This window comes from Galleria mellonella, unplaced genomic scaffold (genome assembly GCF_026898425.1).
Source record: "Galleria mellonella isolate WM207_F2 unplaced genomic scaffold, CSIRO_AGI_GalMel_v1 utg150, whole genome shotgun sequence".
NCBI lineage: Eukaryota > Metazoa > Arthropoda > Insecta > Lepidoptera > Pyralidae > Galleria > Galleria mellonella.
In genome coordinates this window covers 2,586,072-2,603,559 of record NW_026442002.1, presented here as the reverse complement: position 1 = coordinate 2,603,559, position 17,488 = coordinate 2,586,072, and the positions used below count along the sequence as shown (strand labels likewise).

The 17,488-nt window shown below is 38.6% G+C and overlaps 1 protein-coding gene across 2 annotated transcripts; it reads left to right on the top strand.

Annotated features, from left to right (window-relative positions):
- Nucleotides 1-558: 558 nt before the first annotated feature.
- On the top strand, nucleotides 559-16,395 carry LOC113513843 (zinc finger protein 782-like). Of its 2 annotated transcripts, XM_052892292.1 has the most exons (14): nucleotides 560-1,052; nucleotides 1,976-2,101; nucleotides 2,574-2,739; nucleotides 3,443-3,627; nucleotides 4,659-4,856; nucleotides 6,694-6,782; nucleotides 8,207-8,329; nucleotides 8,737-8,844; nucleotides 9,573-9,675; nucleotides 10,193-10,311; nucleotides 11,749-11,857; nucleotides 12,594-12,692; nucleotides 14,030-14,146; nucleotides 14,904-16,395. In XM_052892292.1, exons 1-14 carry the CDS (start codon nucleotides 924-926, stop codon nucleotides 15,054-15,056), a joined length of 1,824 nt encoding a protein of 607 aa, XP_052748252.1. In that variant the 5' UTR covers nucleotides 560-923; the 3' UTR covers nucleotides 15,057-16,395. The 2 variants fall into 2 exon arrangements, with proteins under 2 accessions (XP_052748253.1, XP_052748252.1); XM_052892293.1 differs by lacking the exon at nucleotides 8,207-8,329 and having other exon boundaries at nucleotides 559-1,052.
- The last annotated feature ends 1,093 nt before the right edge of the window (nucleotides 16,396-17,488 follow it).

Genomic DNA, 17,488 nt, shown 5'->3' with positions numbered 1-17,488 from the left:
ATTTATTATCGACATAAAATAAATTTTTTTTGTACTTTATATAAGATTTATATATTAAAATATAATGATGATTGATGAATGTGGAAGAAGCGAAAGAGGTTTGTTTGAATCGAAGCATTTGGAGTTCCATTGTTTCTGCTTACCCTAATGGGTGACAGGCATGACAAATATGTATGTATGTAAAACATACAAATAGTTGTCGCGTTTTATTGGTTTCTTTATTTAGTTGTAAAAATTATTATGTAGAAATTAAACACATGAATAAAATAAAAAAGTTTTTAACAGTTTGATTAATTACATCATATATTGTTTATTATCTATTTAATATCATAATAATCGTTTAATTGCTGACTTTGTACACATAATATTATTTTATAAAATCCTCATAGTAAGTATTTATGTGAACTGCCTACTAACATGTCTTAATGTAAAAATATAATTATTTTCTATAAATTTTTTTTATATTAACTATACTGGTAGAATAAGATATTTTGTGGTTATAAACACCGGATGCAGGAGCTGTCAAATCACTGTCAACTGTCAAGTCGATATGTCAATCATGTGTTTTAAAAATGGCGGCGATTTGTTTTCAGTGTTTTGTTTTTATTACTGAGGAGAAACTGAACTAATAATTTATTTTTATCAATGAACATATAATTTTAAAATAATAAATTTTATATGTCTATACTATGTATTTAGTATAATGACAAAAGCGTGGTCTCATTTTTTTTTTTTATTAAATAAAGAATGTTTCTTGACGTCCTTTGCTGATTGCAATTTGAAGAGTTAGTTTTAATAATAAATAAACAAATGCTCTACTTTCCATTTGATAATAAATAAGTGATATTATTTAAAGTCATTACTTTTATTAAGTATGTCTGTTCTTTTTAATTTTCAATGAAATGAATTGATACAATAAAATAATGGAGATGAAAGAAGATATTGCATGCAAACTGCTATGCATGTCTTGTTTATGTTTTGGTCGGACGTTAAAACCGGTTACAGAGGAGAAACTAAAGAAATATTATGTGGATATACTGAACGAGATACCTGTAAGTAATAAAAAAATATAGTTATGCAATTTCGAACACGCTGATGCCATTACAGTGGTAGATTTACATATTTATAAACATATATATCAGCTGTAGGCTACTAAAATTTATCATAATTCACAATTATAGTAATTAAATTTTTTTTTGTAATTAGTAATAATTTTTCATATTTATAAAACAGTCTATTTTGTTCTTAATTTGCCACCCCCTAAAATCTGCCTCTCAACCTGTTGATGAATCCGCCTTTACAACAATAATTATAATAATATATTTATTTATTTACAAGAAACATATTTTTAGTTTATAAATGTTACAAAAGTATAAGTCCTCATATTTTGACATAATTAGGCATGCAAATATTAAAACTTAAAAAGTATAAATGTTAAAATTCGAATTTTAATGACTTCTAAAATTTTAAATGATATAAATAAAAAAAATACATCAAAAATGTCAGACACTTGTCAACAATATATATAGATATATTATATTCTTTATTGTTTCCTTCAAAAGGTTACAGTAGTAAACTTCTTATAAAAAAATATATAAACAATTACAAGAAAAGATTATACTAAGAAAATAATGGACACCCTAATCGCTAAGAGAGATCTCTTCCAGACAACCTTTGGATGGAGAAAAGTAATTATAAACAGTTTAGCAATTTGGCATGGTTCTGCACAGTGCTATTTTTTTTTAAAGAAAATACAAGTCATTTCACTGATCTGGCTTTCTGTGAGTGAAGGAACTTTAAATCAATGTGTACACAACCCAGAACATTCAGGCCAGAGCCAATTTAAAAAAAAAATAACTTTTTCTAAATCTGTGTGGCCAGGAATCAAATCTGGTGCCTCATCTATATGTATAGAAAGATGTGCTCATAATTGTATCACAGAGGTCATTGAAATAAGTATTAATTTAATTTACAGCTATACGACACACAAATAACATGTCCAAATTTGTGTATAGACTGCAGAGCTTTACTCAAAAAGGCTGTGTCATTTAAGGAGCAAGTACAAGACTCATTTAGGGTACTACAAACATATACTAATGAGGTAATTGTACATTTCATGTTTTTTTTTTTATGGATTACTGTTATAAATTTTGTTTCCTTTTTTACTTAATTAACCTAAATGATTAATTAAGAATAGACCAAATACTAAAAACCTAGCCCTCTATGTGGAGGCTGTTAGACGCAGAAGAAATGGCTGTTCACATAATCCTGGAATGTCAAGCTGTGGCCCCTCAATGTTTTTCATTTTTTAATAGATGTAAATGGAATGGTAATCCCACCTGCGCTATCAGTATACACCAACGAAGCACCAGTGGAAGATAATAGGTGAGAATGAATGCAGGTCAATTGGCCCACCATGATGAATTCGACAAGAATTAAACATGATGGTTTCCAAGGGGAATCGCATGGAGGTCAGTGTATACCGATAGCGCGGGCGGAGTTACCATTCCATTTTCACCCATTAAAAAAAACCTCATATATTTGTAATGTTAGTAAAAATAATACAATTTTAGAGCTTGAACGAGTGCTTACTGACAGAGGTGACACGGCAGCCCCGTCTTCGAGTCCACCACGTAGACCCCATAAGCATATCTCCCATCGAAGATGAGTGTACCGATATCCATGATGTACAGTTAGTGTGTGTTAAGGATGAAGTGAAGAAGGAATGGAATGATAAAGGTATTTTGTTTTCTATTACATTTTTTTTTAAATATTTTTTATACATCTTAGAATGGCAAATAAACTGACGGCCCACCTCTTGGAAAATGGTAACCGTCGCCTATAGAAATGAGCAGTACCATGCATACAACAGAGTATACTGTTTCGCTTATGATACCCTCCATGCATTGCCATTCCTGAGGACTCAGGTGTTATTCCTCTGTACCCTGTAAATTCACGCCGTATCCCACCCTTAAACCTGAAACACGGTCATGCAAACATAACTGTTTCATGGTTGAAACATGAATGAGACAGAGGTACCCAAGCAAACGACTTTTTGTACTAAGTTCGCGTCGATTGTACCTGGGTTCATCTATTTTATTATGCTCTGTGGGCAAGTGACGCACCAGAAACGCTACAGAGCAGAGTGCAATTATCCCGTTTGCCGAGCGAACCCGTCGCGCGCGCGCATCGCAGTGAAAAATATATTATACAGTTTTGTGTTGAACAAATCAAGTTAAAAACTATTCCGTGCTATTCTGCCCAGCGAACCCACCCAAAAACAGCATAGAAGACAAGGAGCTGTACTGAGGTGGTTAGGTCATCCACTTAGGCACACCAGCGCTGTACTCGTGAGTTGCAGCTATCGAAGGTACCCATAACTTCCGCCTTTCGCCTTGTCCAGTTTTTTTTTTTAATAACATCCTAATAATTTCACTTCTAGATTTAGAGGACACCGTTCACTCTGAATGCCCCTTATCAGAAACGGAGGATATAAAAGATATCGATGCGGAATTGGAAACTTTACTAAGAACGGTGAAGAAGGATAAGAAGAGAAAGAGAAAAGAGGACAGCAAGGAGAGGAAAGCGAGGAAGATCGTGAAGAGTTTACAAGTGAACAGTAATAAGGTACAAGGGTCGATTCTGGGGCGTCAATTCTTTAAACGAAAGATTCCTAAACTATTTTGGGCTTGAGACCTCTGTTTCAAAATGAACTGACCTAACCTAACTGAAATGTACATGGTGATTGTTAGAAATACGGACTATCAGTCCCATTGCTAGCAAAATACCCTGTCAGTTCGACCTCCACCTGTTCCCCCTGGAAACCATCGTGCTGAACTCCAGGTGGGCGTAGGCGGGGTTACCATCCCATTTTCACTCATAAAAAAAAGTAATATACACTTACAGATCGACTTGCACGCAGTTCCTCCCTGGAAACTCCCTGGAAATATAAACAACTGGGGGGAAAGGGATTGTTGGTAATGGAAGCTGAGAATCCCATTGCTAGCAATATACCCAACCATGTGGACCTCCTCGCGGTTCTCCCTGGAAACTATCATGGTTAATTCCCGATGAATTCATCATGATGCGCTAACTGGCCTGTTTTCATTCTCATCTATCACCCTTCACTGGTGCTCCGCCAGCGTATCCCGTTAGCGCAGGCGGGGTTACCATACCATTTTCACCCATCAAAAAACTGAAATATCCGGGGGAAGGGATTGTTAGTAATACGAACTACCAGTCCCATTGCTATCAATATACCCTGTCAAGTCGACTTTCACGTGTTCCCCCCTGGAAACCATCGTGCTGAATTCCAGGTGTATTCATCACGACTCTCTAACTGATCTGCCTTTTCATTCTCACCCATCATCGCTCACTGGTGCCCCGCCAGTGTATACCGTTTTTTTAATGGTTGATAATGGAATGGTAGCCTCGCCTCGCAGGTCAGCCCATCGTGATGAATACACCTGGAATTCACCACGATGGTTTCCAGGGGGGGCCACGTGGAGGTCGACCTGATAGGGTATATTGTTAGTAATGGGACTGATAGTCCACATTATAAACAATCCCCCCCCCCCCCAGCGTATACCGTTAGCGCAGGCTGCCACTATTTACACCCATTAAAAAAAAACATGTGAAAAGTATTTTTTTGTTTTCAGGAATTAAACAATTCAAAAGGGACAAACGATCAGAAAATCATAACAATAGAACTGACCTACGAGGAGATGTTGTTAGAAAGGGATAGCGAATCGAAAAGGGAGAGTTACGTACGCTCGGAGTACAAGTGCGAATCGTGTTTGGTCGGCTTTAATTATAGCAAGAGTTATAAGAGACACGTGACCAGCAAACATTCACCTGTGAGTATATATCATCATCGTCGTCATCATCATCATCATCTTCAGCCGTTAACTGTCCACTGGTGAACATTTTTTTATACAGCTTTGAATGGCAAACAAGCTGATGGCCCACCTGATGGAAAGTGGTAACCGTCGCCTATAGACATGAGCAGTACCATGGACATAACAGAGTATACTGTTTCGCCCATAATACCCCTCATGCGTTGCCATCCCTCTAATTTCAAAACCCTCTCCGAGGCTGAAACATACCGGTATCTGGGCATGTCACAAAACATCGATGTGAGGGAGGCGGATATGAAACAGTCAGTCCGCGAGGAATTTTTGCGCGCCTTACAAGAATACTGAAAAGTTCCTTGTCGGGCGCCAATAAAGTCCGAGCTTATAACGGCTGGGTCATACCCGTACTCCTTTACACTTTTGGCGTGCTCAGATGGTCTCAAACCGATCTCGAAGCCCTGGATCGGAAAGTCCACACAACTATGACCCTCCATAGAATGCATCACCCGAAATCGTCAGTCATGAGACTGTATATCCCGCGGAAGGCTGGTGGTCGAGGCTTGTTAAGCGTTAAGACCATGCACAACCGCGAGATCGACAGCGTCAGGACATATTTTCTACAAAAAAGAGACGAGGGTATGCATAGAGAAGTCATAGAATGTGACAAAGGATTCACCTCTCTTTCCCTTGCTAAAGAGGACTGGCATAAACTCGAAGTCCTGGGTACCTCTCAGCGGGAGGCCGTATGGAAAGAGAAGGAGTTGCACGGAAGGTTCTTCAAAGCCCTTCACGGGCCGAACGTCAACGCGAACGCGAAGACCTCCGCGCACTGGCTACAATTCGGCGATCTCTTCGGAGAGACCGAGGGTTTTGTCTGTGTCAATACAGGATCAGGTGGTTAAGACGAACAATTACCGAAAGCACATTCTGAAGGATGGCACAGAGGACATCTGTCGGGCGTGTCGCCATCCCGGAGAGTCACTCAGACATGTGCTTTCGGGTTGTTCAGCTCTTGCCAACACTGAGTACTTGCACAGACACAACCAGGTAGCCAAAATACTCCATCAAGAGTTAGCTCTGAAGTACGGCTTCGCGAATGAGAGGTTACCGTACTAACAATCCCTCCCCCCCATACCCCCATAGAATAAGATTAGATCGCCCATTGTTTTCTCACTGTGATTATTTCTTGTAATTGTTTGTATCTATAATAAAGTTTACTATTGTAATCTTTTGGAGGAAACAATAAACGAGTATCTATCTAATAAAATAAAGCTAGCTTTTACCCGCTAATTCGTCTGCTTGACCGGGATACAGGTACGGCTAGTGCGGGTTCCAAGGTACTCACGTTGTATATTTCTTGTGTTTAATTAATAAATAAATAAAATATATAGCATCGAGTATATAGCAATAATGATAATAGTTAGTTGCCATCTCCTCTCCTTAAGAGGGGAGATGAGAATTTTGTAAAGTTTAATAAAATAATAATAATGTGGTAAGAGAAAAAGAGAAAATATCTCGACCTGGCTCACGAGGTGACCGAAATGTGGGGGATGGCGTCCACCGAAATCATTCCAATCGTTATGTCGGTGAACGGTCTTATCCCAACCAGTCTAAAACAACATCTCAGACGGTTGGGATTCCGAGGCGGCTCACTCCCGGAAAAGATGCAGAAAGCGGTGCTCTTAGATTCTGTCCGCATTGTACGCCGGTTTCTCTCCCTGGGGCCCTGAACCGCGGCCGACTGTGCTTCTGCCGGGGGTTAGTTTACCATCTCCTCTCCTTAAGAGGGGAGATGTGAATTTTGTACAATAAATAAATAAATAAAAATGTATTGTTTCAGGAACTAGGCGACTATAGTTGTCCTATATGTAAAACTGTTATAGCCTCAGTGGAGTCCTTCACGGCGCATTACAAGAGACATATGAGAAGGTATATTTTTAATCTATACTTATAATAAATCTGTAGAGAGGTCAATTCTGTACATGAAATATATTTCCAAAATAACGTATCAGGCGGTGATTAGTGATCGATACTGATGCCAAAAATGCAATCAGTAAAATTTTTGTCTGTCTGTCTGTCTGTATGTTCGTTATAGAAACAAAAACTACTCGACGGATTTTAACGAAACTTGGTACAATTATTCTTCATACACTTGGGCAGGTTATAGTATACTTTTCATCGCGCTACGGTCAATAGGAGCAGAGCAGTGAAGGGAAATGTGTTTGTTACATTAAAACGACTGAACCGTAAGGCTACTTATTTTACGAAAAATGAAGGAAACGCGGACGAAGTCGCGGGCAACAGCTAGTATAAAATATTATAAAGCCTATCCGTGTGGTCCCGGCATAGTATGGCCACTCCTTCCTTTCCCGTGGGTGTCTTTTTTTTATGGATGATAACGGAATGGTAACCTTGCCTTTGTTAACGGTATACGCTGACGGGGCACCAGTGAAGGGTGATAGATGAGAATGAAAACAGGCCAGTTAGCCCATCATGATGAATTCATCAGGAATTAACTATGATAGTTAACAGGTGGAACCACGTGGAGGTCGACCTGGTTGGTTATATTGCTAGCAATGGAATTCCTAGTCCATTACTAACAATCCCTTTCCCCCCTCCCGTGATTGTTGTGAGAGGCGACTAAGGGAAACTTATTGTTGCTAAAGCGGTAACAGGCTGGTCGCATAGCTCGAAGAACAGACAACAGAAGGGGAAAAAAGGCTTCTTGAGTGGCGGCTCCGTACGTGCAAACGTAGTGTAGGACGATTCCCACATTAGATGGAGTGGCAACCTCTAGTGCATTGCAAAGATTCAGTGGAAGCAGGTGGCTCAGGATCGTATCTTATGGTAGTTTATGGGGAAGTTTATTTTCAGAAATGGCAGATAGCTTTTACCAGTAGTTGCTATGCTTGGCAGACGAGTTGGCAACTGTAGTTAGGCTTTGGTGATGGTGGTGGGACACTGCTGTCTATCCCTTGACTCCCATAGTCGCTCACGGCACTCACGGAAAAAGAAGGGGTGGCCCATGCTATGGCGAGTCCACATTGCATAATGAACTAATAAGTCGTTTGCTTGGGTACCTCTGTACCATTCCTATTTCAATTGTGAAGCAATTGTGTTTGCATGGCTGTGTTTCTGTTTGAAGGGTGGGATATAGCAGTAAATTTACAGGGTACAGTGGAATAACACCTGAGTCCTCAGGAATGGCAACGCATGGGGGGTATCATGGGCGTAACGGTATAGTCTGTTATGTCCACGGTACTGCTCATGTCTATAGGCGACGGTTATCACTTTCCATCAGGTGGGCCGTCAGCTTGTTTGCCATTCTAAGTTGTTATGGTATTGTACTCCAGGTACGAATGCAGCATCTGCCAGAAACGGACCCAGGACATGAAGGTGATGCAGCAGCACTACTTTAGTACGCACGATATATCGCTCAAGAGGTACAAGTGTGATCTGTGCGGGAAATTGTCCAAGTAAGTGGTTCAAATACTAGTTTCTACTCGCGACTTCGCTCGACCGAGATGTGTATAGTACACGTCCTCTATTCTAACTCTAGCGTAGCGTACATTTTAGTTTTTTTTTTTATACCACTGAGGTGGCAAACAAACACACTGCCTACCCGATGGCAAGCGCTCACCGTAGCCTATGAACACCTGCAATACCAGAGTTATTACGCGTGCGTTGCCGACCCTGAAGAAAGCTGGTGGAAAGTGGTAACCGTCGTAATGAGTCGACTTGCCTGCTGTTATCCTTACATATCTACCCTCATTGGTGCCCCGTCAGTGTATACTGTTAACGCAGGCGGGGTTATCATTCCATTTTCATCCCATCCAAAATCAATGTACCCTCCACGTATTAAAATGTACATTGCTTGTTTCAGTTCCATAGACACGCATCGGTACCACAAAGACACACACAAGGCGCGCGTGCAGTGCTCAGAATGCGATAAAACTTTCACGCATCGGGCTGGCCTCATGAACCATAGACTGTAAGATGTTTTTTTTAATAGGTTCATTTTATTTGAAGATTAAATAAAATCAATACATATAATAAAATCAAAACTGGTTGCTGTCTGTACATGGAAGGTATATAAGAGAAACTATTGTAGGCTTTATGAACGCAATAGAACCAAAAACAAAGATTTTTAGAAATTTTGTCTGTTTGTCTGTACGTTTGTACACGCTAATCTCAGAAACGGCTTAACTGATCATCACATCACATCAATTCAAATCGCATTACATCATATCATATCACATCACATCGAGTCATATCACATCATATCATATAATATCACATCACATCGCATCATATGATATCATATAATATCACATCATGTCATATCATATTACACCATATCATATTTTAGTTTTTTTTATTTTATTTTATTGGCACATAAAACAGATCACAACCATAAAAAACTTAAATAATAATTACATTTGTGATTCGGCTAGGTTATAATCCAATCACATTATGTGCACAGCTTGAGTAATTCATTAAAAGCAAACACATAATATAAAAAGAAGTAAATAAAATGTTATATAAATATATAAAAATAAAACTATATAAAAAAAAACATATTTTCAATCATATTCTACAAAATAGAAAACAAGTTCTTCCTAAAAATCAAATATCACAGCATATCATATCGTATCGCATCGCATCACATCACATCATATCGTATCGTTTCGTTTAATGCCATATCGTCGCTTGTTGCAGCGCAGTGCACGAGTTCCACAACGCGTTCCCGTGCACGGTGTGTGACAAGGTGTTCCGCTGGAAGACCAGCCTCAAGCGCCACCTGGAGAAACACGCCGCCGAGGTGGTGACTATACTATTATACTGGCTTTGTCTGTGTAACTGCCATGAGCAAATAGGTGATAATGGAATGGTAACCCCGCCTGCACTATTGGGATACGCTGGCGGGGCACCAGTGACGGATGATTAATGAGGTAGAAAAGACAGGTCGGTTGGTGCATCATGATGAATTTACCTGGAATTAAACATGATAATCGCTATGTAAGTCCCAGCGTAGAATAGGCCATCCCTTTCTTTGCCGTGGATGTCATAAGAAGCGACTAAGGGAGCTTTATGGTCGAGGGATGGGCATCTACAAGTTTTAACTGCTATTGCTAACTCGCCTGAATTTACAGGGTACAGAGAAATAACACCTGAGTCCTCAGGATTGGCAACGCATGGGGGGTATCATGAGCGAAACAGTATACTCTGTTATGTCCATGGTACTGCTCATGTCTATAGGCGACAGTAACCACTTTCCATCAGGTGGGCCGTCAGCTTGTTTGCCATTGTAAGTTGCATAAAAAAAAGAAATACTGCAGGGCAAGAGCACCACGGCGGCCGCCTTCTGTTCCACGTGTGGTGTGAGCTTCTCATCCGTCTGCTCTTACCAGCGTCATATGAAGAACAGCCTCAAGCACGTCAGCCATGAACAACTCAGGTATGTTTATTAGAACTGCTTTTATGTGGAGCAATATCTGAATAAATGAAGTCACCAGAGGGAGACTTTGTACAAAAGTCGATTGCTTGGGTACCTCTGCCCTTATTCGTGTTTCAATCGTGAAGCAGTTGTGTTTGCATGGCTGTGTTTCGGTTTGAAGGGTGGGATATGGCGTGAATTTACTGGGTACAGAGGAATAATACCTGAGTCCTCAGGAATGGCAACGCATGCGGGGTATCATGGGCGAAATGCCCATGGGTGACGGTTACCACTTTCCATCAGGTGGGCCGTCAGCTTGTTTGCCATTATAAGTAGCATAAAAAAAAATGAAGTGAATGTAACAAATGAAATAAATGAAAAGAATAAATGAAATGACTAGTGTATTGAGTTTTTTAAAATGTAATGGAGCAAATAAAGGATTAAATTAACACTGACATATTGAAATAACATAATAAATTAATGTAAATAAAAATAATATGAAGATATGTAAATATTTTTTTTAATGGGTGAAAATGGTATGGTAACCCCGCCTGCGCTAACGGGATACGCTGGCGGAGCACCAGTGAAGGGTGATAGATGAGAATGAAAACAGGCCAGTTAGCCCATCATGATGAATTCGTCAGGAATTAACCATGATAGTTTCCAGGGAGAACCGAGAGCAGATCGACCTGGTTGGGTATATTGTTAGCAATGGGATCCTCAGTCTGCATTACTAACAATCCCTTTACCCCCGGTATGTAAATATTAGATATATTTACATGCATATATAGCGTAGACGCGTGCACTTATGATTTTTATATGTAAAACCTTGTATTTCGTGTTTCAAATGAACGATAAATAATGTAATGAAATGAACGAAATTAAGGAAATAAAAAAAGAGAATGAAATTAATGAAATGAATGAAATTAATGGGATTATTGAAATGAGTGAAATGAATGGAATTAATGAAATGAATAGAATTAATGCAATGAGTGAAATGAATAGAATTAATGAAATGAGTGAAATGAATGGAATTAATGAATAAGTGAAATGAATGGAATTAATGAATAAGTGAAATGAATGGAATTAATGAAATGAATAGAATTAATGAAATAAGTGAAATGAATGGAATTAATGAAATGAGTAGATTGAATGAAATGAATAGAATTAATAAAATGAATGGAAATAATGAAGTGAGTAGAATTAATTAAATGAATAGAATGAATGAAATGAGTAGAATGAATGAAATGAATAGAATGAATGAAATGAATAGAATGAATGAAATGAATAGAATGAATGAAATGAATAGATCTAATGAAATGAGTGAAATTAATGAAATAAATGGATTGTGTAGTTTTTCTGAGTCACAGATGCGATAAATGAATTAGACGAATGGCATAAATGAAATTAAATTTTAATTTACTGCTTCTCGTATGAAATTTGCGGGGCGTGTTATAGGTTTATATGCGACCACTGCAACCGGCGGTTTGCGGACAAAACGAAGCTGCGCGACCACATCGAGGAGAAACATCTGCACAAAACGTACCAGTGTCACATTTGCCTCAAGGTATATGAGTTATAGCCGTGTGGTCCCGGCATAGAATGGTCCACTCCTTCCTTTACCGTGGGTGTCCTAAGAGGCGACTAAAGGAGGGCGAGGGATGGGCAGCAGCGTTCCTCTTAAAACATCTCCAAAGCCTAACTACGGTTGCCAATCCGCCTGCCAAGCGTGGCAACTACTGGCAAAACTTCTTTATGGGAGGCTTATGTTCAGCTGTGGACAGTTTTTTTTAATGGGTAATAATGGAATGGTAACAAGCAGGTCAGTTAGCCCATGATGACGTAATGTAATGGTGTTATTTGACCTCATTACTAACAATCCCTTTTCCCCCCAGCAGTGGACAGTTAACTGCTGATATAATAATAATAATTAATAATATTATAAATGTGAAAGCAAGTTTGTTTGTTTGTTAACTTATAGTGCCTTAACAGCTTAACCAATCATTATGAAATTCAGTATATACGTACTATGTGGGATTGGGAAGGATATAGGTTTTTTATCCTGGTCAGTAAAGCTATCCTGGTGACGTGAACGAAGTCCCTGATGAAGACTAGTTTTTTTTTTTCTTTCTTTTTCTAGTCTGCTAATTGGCAATCTGTTCCTTATAGAACAATAATCCAATCTGCTGTTTGATTGTCAGGTTGATTGTCAATAAATGATGAGGCCAATCCATTAACCAGCTCTCAGTCTCTGCCTGTAATCAATCGGTGAAGACTAGTAAATGAGAATTCTGTTTCCACAGCCGTCCAAGAACCGCATGGGACTCGATCAGCACATTAGGAACGTGCACCGTGGAAGGCCAAACAACAAGATATGCCATCACTGTGGCAAAGGGTTCCCGGTTAGTGTATTTTTTTTAATAGTTGATAATGGAGTGGTAGCCACGCCTGCGCTATCGGTATACGCTGGCGGGGCACCAGTGAGTTGTTAAATATAAAAAAAAAATCAACTTTTTCCCACACACCTATCATCTCTCACTGCCCCGGGTGCCCCGGCACCAGTGAGAGATGATAGGTGAGATTGAAAGGGCAGGTCAGTTAGTCCATCGTGATGAATACACCTGGAATTCAGCACGATGCTTTCCAGAGGTTACCGCGTGGAGGTTGACCTGACAGGGTATATTGCCAGCAATGAGACTGGTAGTTCGCATTACTAACAATGTGGATGTCGTAAGAGGCGACTGAGGGAACTTATTGATCGAGACAGGGGCAGCAGCGTCCGTCTTGAAACATCACCAAAGCCTAATTGAAGTTGCCAACTTAGTATGGCAACTACTGGGTAACACTACTGGGTAAAAAGCCCCTTTATGGAAAAGACCTATGTTCAACAGTGGACAGTGGAAAGGCTGATATATTGGTGATTATTATTAATTACTACCTGACCCCGTAAACGTTGTTTTACCACTTATTGCGAAATATAAAAATCACGATTAAAATACAGAGGTTGATCGTAAAACGATGAAAATTTTAAGTTGTATGTATTTTTCAATGCTAAATCATAATAAAATAAAAATGGAAAAATTTGTCAAAAAAAAATATTTTGGGGAGGGTCACCTTTATCATTGACGGGTATGAAAAATAGATGTTGGCCGATTCTCAGACCTACTGGATATGCACACAAAATTTTATAAAAATCGGTTAAACCGTTTCGGAGGAGTTTGGTAACAAACACCGCGACACGAGAATTTTATATATAAGATATAATTAAAAAAAAAAAACTTGGTAACATATAATTTGAAGGTGTCCATTCTTTTTAACTGAAATTGTTTGAAAATAACTTAAAAAATGCTTACATTAAAGTTTATTTGTAGAAAACATATTCATATCAAAGTAAATAAGTTTTTTTATACAACTCGGAATGGCAAACAAGCTGACGGCCCACCTGATGAAAGGTGGTAACCGTCGCCTATAGACATGGGCAGTACCATGGACATAAAAGAGTATACTCTTTCATCCATGATACCCCCCATGCGTTGTCATCCCTGAGGACTCGAGTGTTATTCCTCTGTACCCTGTAAATTCACTGCCATATACCACCCTTCAAACCGAAACACAGCCATGCAAACACAACTGCTTCACGGTAGAAACACGAATGGGACAGAGGTGCCCAAGCAAACGACTTTTGTACAAAGTCTCCCTCCGGTTTAATAAATAAATAATATTTATTTCTATTGTCCAGACGAAGGTACAGTTGGAGTCGCACATAAGGACCCATACAGGCGAGAGGCCGTTCATATGCGAGTATTGTCCCACCACATTCTCGCAGCAGTCCAACTTGTACAAGCACAATCGACAGGTGAGTCGAGCGATTCTCAAGATTGATGACTGATTGGGCGAATAAAGGAATGGATTAGTGATAGATTGAATGAAATATTGATTGGTTGGATGGTTGATTGGAATAATGATTATTTGGTTAAGCGATTGAAAAAATGAATAATATATTGTATAATTTGATAATATTGATTGGTTGGATGGTTGATTGGAATAATGATTATTTGGTTAAGCGATTGAAAAAATGAATAATATATTGTATAATTTGATAATATTGATTGGTTGGATGGTTGATTGGAATAATGATTATTTGGTTAAGCGATTGAAAAAATGAATAATATATTGTATAATTTTATAATATTGATTGGTTCGATGGTTGATTGGAATAATGATAATTTTGATTTACGATTGAAAAGATGAATAATCGATTGCATAATTTGATAGATTGGATGAAGATCTTAGATCACACACATCAAGATTGTCAATAATGGGCCAAAAGACAGTCAAACGTCACTGTACACGCGTTAGAGCGACGTCAATTATATATATGACTTCATAGGTCATTTTTAGCTTACTTTTTTATTTTACACCTTATTATTTTCTTTTAAAACAAAAGAAGTGCACGGCATTTTTTATATTTTTTTTTGAACAACTTATTCTATCATTATTCCAATCAATCAGTAAAAGTAATCATCTATTCAATTAATCTAACCAATGTATTGTTAATCCAATCAACTAATCATTTAACCAATCGACCATTCAATCAATATTTATTTTTCCAGGTACATCTTAACATAAAGTCTAAAAGGTATTCAGTGTGCAAGAAGAAACAGGACGTGTCAGCCGAACCGCTGCCACCTCAGACCCAGCCGGACCCTTACAAGCCGGTGGCGGTGTTGCATTACACTCTACCAGATAGGGGCTTCCTTATATGATCATCATCATCGTAATCATCATCTCATCATCGTTTTTATAATATGTTGTCCACTGCTACCGCTCGTATGAGTATAGCGCCCTCTGATGTCAAGAGTTATTAAGTAATTCGTACGCGATTGAAAAATAATAACAAAATTGAGTTACCCATATTAACTTAATAGTTTAAGGTCGTTCCAATAGGGAGGCTATGGGGAGGGGATTGCTAGTATTCTAGAGAGAGATGGGTTCTAGTGATCCTATTTTTTTTATTGGATGAATATGGAATTGTAACCCCTGCGCTATCGATATGCACTCGCGGGGAACTAGTGAGGTTTTTGGTAATGAATGGTAGTGGAATGGTAACCCTGTCTGCGCTGTCGGTATTCACTGTCGGAGAATCAGTGAAGGATGATAGGTGAAGCAGAAGCAGGTCAACCCTCTGGAAACCATCATTCTGAATTCTAGGTGTATTCATCACGGTTGTCTGTCCACTGCTGGACATAAGCCTTCCCTATAAGGGGAGTTTTGCCAATAGTTGCCACGCTTGGCATGTGAATTGGCGACCGCAGTTAGGCTTTCGTGATGTTATAGAAGGGACGCTGCTGACCATCTCTCGCCTTCCTTTAGTCATCTCTTATAACACCCATGGTAAAGGAAGGGGTGGCCCATTCTATGCTGGGACCACAGGGCAATACATGGGAGATGTTTAAGAAAAAATAATTTGAGAGGTCTGAATAGAACCAGTAGGAGCTGAAACATAATTTTTAGATATTTTTGTCTGGCTCTCTGTACATATTTTTCCCAAGTGTGTCAAAAAAATTACTGCACAAAATTGGATGCAGTTTTCATGGTTTTATTTCTATAAGTCTGTCTTAATAACTGATGTTAATTTTATCTTGATATGTCATCTAGTATTGTCTATTTCATGGAAGGATCCTATTTTAAGACCAATTAAGTCGCAAGCAAAAAGGAAGTTAAAAGTAAGGTATTTTAATATAGTTGTAAGTTTACCAGAGGGAGACTTTGTACAAAAGTCGTTTGTCCCATTCGTGTTTCTACCGTGAAGCAGTTGTGTTTGCATGGCTGTGTTTCGGTTTGAAGGGTGAAATGTGGCAGTGAATTTACAGGGTACAGGGGAATAACACCTGAGTCCTCAGGAATGGTAACGCACGGGGGGTATCATGGACGAAACAGTATACTCTGTTATGTCTATACTATTGTTCATGTCCATAGGCGACGGTTACCACTTACCATCAGGTGGGCCGTCAGCTTGTTTGCCTTTCTAAGTTGTATAAAAAAAGTATGTAATAAATAAAGCCAATTGTATTATGTGCAATAAATATTTATTCAAATGAATAATTTTTTTTATTATCTCCACTCGAATCTACCAGATGGAGCCACTTAACTTTGTCTTGTCTCATTCTAGCAAAAATTGCAATTGTACTGTTTGTTTTGATGGATGATAATGGAATGGTGATCCCGCCTGTGCTATCGGTTTACGCTGCCGGGGCACCAGTGAGGGGTGATTGGTGAGGATAAAAAAGCAGGTCAGTTAGCCTATCGTGACGAATTCCACTAGAAATAACCACGATGGTTTCCAGGGGGAACCGCGTGGAGGTCGACCTGATTTTAAAATATTGGTATTGAGTTATATGATATTGGTTGGTTCGAAGGGCGCATATATTATTAATAAACGCAATCAGTACAGAAAATAAAACACCAGCTCTTTGAACTTTCTGTTATAGTGTAAATACTTCTCGATAGTTAGTTTGTTTTATTGTACCTGTCTGTTACTGAATTGTTACCTTAATAAAATTATCTTGCTACTAAAAACATCACTCGATTCCTATTATTTGTTGTTCTCTGATATTTAGCCCAAACTCTATATGTATAAAAGGTTATGGGCCCAGCACGCTTCCACTGCGCAATAATGATAATAATTTTCCAATGACAACTCTATGTTTTAAATTATCTACATTCTAATAGTTTACAGATGGCCAGTACGAAGTTTAACATTGATGGGGGTGTATTGCTAACCCATTGTGATTGTATAGCAATGGGTCATTACGGACAATCCTTTCCCCCCTGCAACGCACTGTTAGTGTGGGGCACTTGTTTAATATTAAAAAAAAATCAACTTTTTCCCCACACACCGAAATTATTTGTTTAAAATTTTCTTTTATACACAGCTAATAGTACACTTTCACTAATTTGAAGGTTCACTTTGATTCGCGACGCGTAAAACAATTGGTTCAGGGTTTTATTGAACCTGGATGATAATCATCCAGGTTCAGTATAATCATCATCATTTATTGACTAGATCGGCGAGCAGAAACCAGGTTCGTAGCTGACCAGCAATTTGGCTAGCCAAATTACGAATGGCTGATTTAGATATTGTATGAATTTATATAGGCATAATACTGCTGATGTGAATGGAAATAAATGGTATTGC